Source organism: Mus pahari, chromosome 17, assembly GCF_900095145.1.
Source record: "Mus pahari chromosome 17, PAHARI_EIJ_v1.1, whole genome shotgun sequence".
NCBI classification, from domain to species: domain Eukaryota; kingdom Metazoa; phylum Chordata; class Mammalia; order Rodentia; family Muridae; genus Mus; species Mus pahari.
Window position 1 is genome coordinate 5,679,176 of NC_034606.1, and position 7,539 is coordinate 5,686,714.

At 43.5% G+C, this 7,539-nt stretch overlaps 1 protein-coding gene across 1 annotated transcript in view; it reads left to right on the forward strand.

Moving 5' to 3' along the window:
* Atp6v1c1 (ATPase H+ transporting V1 subunit C1) overlaps positions 1–3,060 on the forward strand; it is a 32,348-nt gene extending 29,288 nt beyond the window's left edge. The window contains exons 12-13 of the mRNA XM_021216535.1: positions 642–768; positions 2,225–3,060. Coding sequence (XP_021072194.1) covers positions 642–768; positions 2,225–2,320 — 223 coding nt within the window. The 3' untranslated portion in view covers positions 2,321–3,060. The remainder of the gene's footprint in view (positions 1–641; positions 769–2,224) is intronic.
* Positions 3,061–7,539: the final 4,479 nt, after the last annotated feature.

A 7,539-nucleotide genomic window follows, 5' to 3' on the forward strand; every position in this document is an offset into this window, starting at 1 on the left:
GAGACAGGCAGATCTCTGGGTTCAAGGCCAGCCTGGTTTACATAGTAAGTGAACCCTGTCTTTAAAAGAAAATGCCAGCATTTGTTTAAAATGAAGATTTCTCAGATATTTTGCATGTGGTTTCATGTACAGTATAGATTTGTCTCACTGTAATCATTTAGAGACTTGTATGCAGCCGTGCTCCTCAGGTGCTTATATAGTAGGCATGGAAAGTCTCAGCTTTTAAGTACAAACAGATCTTCTAGCCATATATTGTCTTTACATACTGGGCATATTCATAGATTATTGTGAAATCGAATACTAATTACTTCCTAGCGACTGGCTTGTCTGTTTTTCCTCCTCTACAGCCTAGATTAATCTTAAACTTGTACAACCCCTTGCCTCAGCCTCCCCAGTGTTGGGGTCGCAGGCCTGAGCTCACATCCCATGAAGTGGCTCGCTTTTTACTGAAAAGGCACTAGTGGGCTTGGAGGTCTGTGTGTCCGTGCTCGTGGAAGCGTCTGTGGCTGGCAGCAGACCTGGAAACGAGTGTTCACCACAAAACACACTGTCCGTGAGGAGAGAGAGGCAGGCTCTGTTTGCTCTATAAGGAAAATGGCTTTATGTGCTTGTGCTGTACACTGTCTGTGTTGCCTTTTAAGGTATGGCTTGCCGGTGAACTTCCAAGCAATGCTCCTTCAGCCGAATAAGAAGTCAGTGAAGAAGCTAAGAGAAGTGCTGCACGAGTTGTACAAGCATCTCGACAGCAGTGCGGCTGCCATCATTGACGTGAGTGCACTTAGCCTAGGGCAGTAGGACTTGGGAGATGGAGAAAAGACTGCATGAGGACTCTCAGAAAGGACAGCAGATATGCCATTTGTGTCCCCTGAGCATCTCCCTTTCTTAGGTAAACTTTCTATGGCTGTATATACTAGCTGCAGCCATTCTTGGTATTTCTAGAAGCTCACCACTGTTATGTTATGCATCAGATGTTTATAGTTGCAGAAGTTCAGAAACAACCAATGTTCTAATTGTTTTTAAAAACTGTAGATTGCGGAGAGGAAGGAAATATGAAAATTATTTCAATTTTATTTTGTAGAAGTAATAGTAGATTAGCAATTTATGTTTGTATTTATTTTGGAAGGGCATGCATGTGTACGTGTGTATGCGTGTGTATACCCATGTGTGTGCACATGTGTTTGTGTGTGCAAGTGCGCACACACAAATGTGCGAGTATCTGTCTGCCTGATCGATCGTCTGTATTTTTTTTCCGTCCACCTTGTGGGGCCAAGAGTTCAAACTCGGTCATCAGGAGGCTTAACAGCAAGTACCTTTACCCACTGAGCCATTTCTGATCTCTGGCTCAGATGAACATTTTGAGGGGAATTGTCATTTCTCTAAAACTGTTGTAAAATGTTATGTTTATAGGTGTTTTGCCTGCATGTGTGTCTGTACAGTGGTGAGTGCCTAACACTGAGGGGTCTAGAATAGGGAGGTAGATTGCCTAGAGCTGGAGTTGCAGACAGTTGTGAGCAGCCCCATGGGTGCTGTGGAGGAAGAGGCAGTGCTGTTGTCCATGCTGAGGAGGAGTCGTGGCCACAGCCTCTGAAATTAAGTAGCACACGTACAGTGAGTGTGTGTGTGGGTGTATGTGGGTGTGTGTGTGTGGGGTGTGTGTGTGTGTGTGTGGGTGTGGGTGTGGTTTCACTGTATTAGTAGGCTTTGATTTATAGTTTAAATTTCACAGATCTTACTGGTTTTCTCTGTAGTTTATGATCTTGTGTATAGGAAAAAATGAAAAAATTAGTTTTCTTGATAAGAGAAAATGTAGGAAATGACTTGCTATCTTAAGATCTTGGAGAAACTAAGAATCCTAAATCTTTGGTACAAATTTTACTCTCAGTAAATTCTTACAAGGTACAAATAGACCTGGAATCTTTCAAACCACACATGATTTATTTAGATAGTACGTTTTAAAAGCCGTGTGTCCTAAACCCACGATTTAAAAGGCTGCTTCTTGCGGTTGTAACCAGTAAACCGGGAAGTCAGAGTTTGGTCAAATAGGCTTTGGGCGAAGCCTGGCCTGGCCTTCCTTCTCGGTGACTCAGCAGGCTCAGGCTCTCCCAGTACTTACAGCTAAGTGAGCACTTAGATTGAATCAGTGTGAATGCATGACATCAGTCCAGACGAGACATCCATAAAAGGCCTTGTAAGTAGCTGACTGGTGTTTGTGGTTTTTCCGCAGGCTCCCATGGACATCCCTGGCCTAACCCTGAGTCAGCAGGAATACTACCCCTATGTGTATTACAAGATTGAGTGCAACTTGCTGGAATTCAAGTAAAATGAGCTCCCCCAGTCAATCCTGGCCTTGTGTTGGTGTGTGCTCACACAAGTAACTCTCATAACTCTCATGCCCTCTGCTTGCTCCTTCCCCTTCCCCGAGGTGGATTCCCCATGTGGTCCATATCTCAACATTTGCTTTTTAAAGAAAAAAATATATATATTGTTTCTTTTTATTGATCAGGTCTGTAAATGTGTACTGAAAAAATCAGAGTTTATTTATAAATAGAATAGTTTATTTAAAGAGGTATTTTCCTCCTTGGTATCATGGTATGCATAATTCTGTGTTACTGTTGTGCACAGCCTTGTTTACAGGGAGTGGTCTAAGCATACCGTTTCCTTCACTGTATTAGTAGACATAACTGTTAAGTAGTTACTAAGTTGTGATGTAGTGCTATGTGACAACGTTCAGGTGTGTGCTTTTGGAATGTTCTAACACTATCTTGTTGGCACTGTTGACACCCACAGGACAGAATAAAAGAACCTGTGCCCACTGTGCTGTGTGTGACTTGAGAGGCTCCAGGGAGCCGCAGCCTGGCTGGGCTGCTTCAGGGGCTCACTGCTGCTGGGCTCTCAGCACTCCTGTCTGACTCGCATAGGATTTAGTTGTGCCAAATTCGGGTCAGACCACAAATCAGAAGGTTATTTTCCAACACATGGTGATATTTATATTTGGACACTGGGCGTTTAGCTCTCTTAAATAAGAAGTGGGACCAGTTTTGAATAAAGTGTAGCAAAACTGTGCAGTGCTAGTCATTTATTTTGTCTAAGTCTTTACATTTGTTTTCTAATGTCGATAATCATAAAAGGCCTCACTTTTACTTTGCCTTTCTGACCCGGTCTCTGAAGTGAACAACTTGACGTAAAATTTAGGAAGAACTTAGGGTGGAGTTGAAGTAACACTGTACTCTTGTACTCACACAGTTTTGTGAGTGGAGAACGAGTCTGCACTGCCTTATCCTTTAGAAAATCAGCCTTCAGCCGGGCGGTGGTGGTGCACGCCTTTAATCCCAGCACTTGGGAGGCAGAGGCAGGCGGATTTCTTGAGTTTGAGGCCAGCCTGGTCTACAAAGTGAGTTCCAGGACAGCCAGGGCTACACAGAGAAACCCTGTCTCGAAAAACCAAAAAACCAAAAAAANAAAAAAAAAGAGAAAAAAGAAAAGAAAATCAGCCTTCAACAGCTTTGATATTTATTTGGGATTTTGCATTTTGTTTCATAAGTAGCTATCTACTTGTAACGTACAAATGTCTACAAAGTAGAACATGTGAGAGATACCCCTGCCTTGCTAATTTCTACCCTCAGGAAGTTTGTGGCCCTTTCCCATGTCCAACATCTTATCTATTCCCTCCTCCTTGCTCCCTCCACTCCCCCTCAACTTAGAGCTCACTTGAAGAAACCAAGGATTGCACTGCACACTGTCTGAGAACACATGGCTGCTGCTCTCCACCTGCTTCCTGACCATGCTGGTCTACCAAGTGTCTGTCACAGAAGACAGTGATGGGTGTCCGGGGTGTCCAAGGCGCAGCAGGTTTCTTTTCACACATCCTTGCATAGGTCTCTGCACTTCAGATGCACCCCGTAAGAGGCTCTACCAGTGCATATATTAAATCTTGACACATGCTGCCAAATTATTGGTCATAATTCTAAATTCCAGATATGTTAGAAATACAGGCTGTGATTGTCGTTGACATAGAGTCTCATTACTTAACTCTGGTTGGTCTGGAATGCACTGTGCAGACCAGGTTGGCCTCTGCCTCAAGTGCTGGGAATATAGGCAAGGCAACCACGCATGGCAGGGATGCAGTTTTAGTTCCTGTTTCCTGTAGACAGGAGTAAGCTGAACATCTTCCACTTCAGTGTCAGACATTTTTGTAGGTTTTTTTTTCTTTCTTTTCCAAGTGCTCTTTGAACCTTAGTATCTGAGGGATGTGGATAAGGAAATGTGTTTAGACCGTAGCCTTTAAGGCTGTGTTTGGGCTCTAATTCTGAACTGAGTGGGGGAGGACCCTGCTCCCATGTGAATTCTTAGTGCGTGTTTGAAGCTCTGTCACTTTACTGTCCCTTTCCTTGTGTACAGTGCTGCAGAGTACAGAGTTCCAGGCCCGTCCCCGTGGAGATGGTAAAAGGCTATTGGAATGAGTAACTGGGGCCCCCTATATGTGTGAACAGGTAGTGCAGAGTGTTGCGTGGCGGGAGCTTAACTTATGTTTACTTACGGCTGGAAGTGGCTTCACAGTAATATGGGAACTTTGGGGGACACACTGTTGGGGAGTCTAAAGGCTAGAAATGCTGACAAATCGAATCAAGTTTGTGTCGGGAACATAGTCCTAAAGCGGCTTCAGTGTCAGTGAGTTCAGTCCATGGTGGAGTATGTTGTTGCTGGCAGCCATCGTTGTGGGAGAGGACTGGTCCTGGTCCCTTGCCTTCTTCTCAAGGAGTTTCCTGGGTCTCCTCTGTGAAGCCTAGGTAATTGTAAGCTGTCTTGAATACATTTAGAGACCATTCTTACCTAACGCCTTAGCCTTTGTCTGTGGTGATAGGCTGGTCAGTCCTGTTTCAGCCACAAGTACATACATGTGCACATGCATGTGTGGTGCTGGGCAACCAGTCATTCCACCACTGGATTACATTCCCCAGTCCTGACAACTTGGGCTCACAAACTTTGGGTCAGAGACATTTGAATCTATCGATTCTGACTGCTGGGATCTTCCCATCATACATCTGTGCTCCTAGGTGCCACGTGAGTGGTCAGAGCACACCCCTTACTCTTTGCAATATAAATGAGCTTGGAGAGTGGATACCCAGGCACTAAACTGTGTTGGTGTTTGGCAGGATCCCAGAGTAGTCTCAGATGGTGAGTCATGCTTAAGTGACCTGCAGCACAGTGCCCAGGAGATAGATTGCCTGTGGAGCTTGTCCTGAAGGATTTTGGAGCAAGCACATATTAGGTAGTGTCTTCAGAGCACTGCTTTGTGCTCATCCACTCAGTACTGTGAGTGTCTTCTCCCCCCCCCCCCCCCCCGGCCTTTTTTTAAATTAGCTTTTTTTTTAAAGGTTTATTTATTTATTATATGTAAGTACACTGTAGCTGTTCAGGCACCCCAGAAGAGGGCGGCAGACCTCATTATGGATGGTTGTGAGCCACCATGTGGTTGCTGGGATTTGAACTCAGGACTTTCAGCAGAGCAGTCAGTGTTCTTAACCACTGAGCCATCTCTCCAGCCCCACATTCCTCTTATTTTTGAGTTATACTCCCAGGTATTGGAAATGAAACAGGAATTGATGTTGACAGTTTTCTCTATTGGCTTCCTTTCTATCTTAAGAAAATGTGCACAAGGTTAAAAACCACATGGACAGATACTAGACTGCTTACAGTGAAAACCTTTGCTGCCTTTAGAAAAGTAGATGGTTATTGTATTAGGATTAGTAAAAGAAGTCACTTCTCAGTTTCTTGGTTAAAATCAAATGTAGTAATAAGTCAGTGAAAGATAGTTTGTTTGAAAAGTCTGTAACAGTATTGTGCTGTAGAGAAAACATGGAAAACATTATAATTTTGAGATCAGCACTCAGTTAAAAAGTCATTATTGCCAGGTGTGATGGTGCATGCTTGATCCTGTCACTGGCTGAGGATGCAGGTGGATCTCTGTGACCAGGGCAGCCTGGTCTACATAGTGAGTTCCAGAACAGCCAGGGCTATGTAGAGGGAAGACCCTGTCTCAAAAAAAAAAACAAAAAAAACAAAAACAAAAAACAAAAAACAACAACAACAAAAAAAAACCACCACCAACAACAACAAAGACCATCAAATTTTTTAGTAATTTTAAATAATTATGTCAGTGTAAGCTTAGTCTGCATTTTTTAAAAAGAATTATTTATTTTATGTATCTGAGTACACTGTCACTGTGTTCAGACATTCCAGAAGAGGGCATCGAATCCCATTACAGATGGTGATGGGTAATGTGGCTGCTGAGAATTGAACTTGGAACCTCTGGAAGAGCAGTCAGTGCTCTTAACCACTGAGCCATCTCTCCAGCCCCTGCATTTTATTTTTTTATTTTTTTATTTTTTTATTTTTTTGGGTTTTTTTTTTTTTGAGACAGGGTTTCTCTGTGTAGTTTCTCTGTCTGTCCTGGAACTCACTCTGTAGACCAGGCTGGCCTCGAACTCAGAGATCCACCTGCCTCTGCCTCCCAAGTGCCGGGATTAAAGGCGTGCACCACCACTGCCCAGCCCCTGCATTTTTTTTTTTTTTAATAGTATTAGATTCTTTAAAAATCATCTGAGTGTGGAGACTGGAGAGAGATGGCTCCGCAGTTAGTGCTCTTGCTGAGGAGCCAGGTTTGGCTCCTAGCACTTAAAGGCTTTAACTCCAGCTCCAGGTGATCCAGGATTCTCTGGCTTTGTGGACACTGCACACTGCACACACACAGGTAAATACTCATATACATAAAAACAAGTCTTTTAAAACTGAATGTAATTCTGGTTTCTCAGTAAGAACACATTGCATTGGAAGCATCTCATTGTCCAGGAGATCTGCCTATATGGTTTGTTTGGATACAAGCTCTGTTATCCGAGAGAGATGGGATTAGAGTGAAGCCACAGTGTTATTCATCAGAGAAGCCTTTTGCTGTTGACTAGCTCTGCAGAAAGGACAGTCAGGAATGTTCAGCATGGAGACTTTAAAACTGGGCATGGGACTCATACCTTTCATCCTAGGAGGCAGAGGCAGCTGGATCTCTGAGTTAGAGGCCAGCTGGACTACAGAGTGACTTCTGAGACAGTCAAGGCTGTTAAGAGAAACCTTATCTGGAGAAAAACAGAAATCTGGAAAATTAGATTTTTTAAGCAGGAGGCAGTGACAAAGTGGAGATGTCCTGCCAGTTCTGTGGGACTGAAATGGGCTGTCCTGGCTTCATTTTTCTTTGCCAAGAACCAGGTACATGGTGGACCTCAGCAGGTTCACCTTTCTTTCAGGGAGGGCTGATTTTTATTTTAAATATTTTTATTTAACACAGATCACCATGTCTCATAGTTATCCATTTTACATTTGGACTAATTCTCTTGAGTGTAGGTTTGTACAGATTTTATGTTTATTCAAAGCATAAAGTCACTTTTGCTTCCTATAAAAATCATGACCATGCAGGTCCCATGTGTTGCCACAAGAGGGCACTGCTGTGCTGCTGAGAAGGAATCACTTTCCTTGTCTTCCACCCAAGCG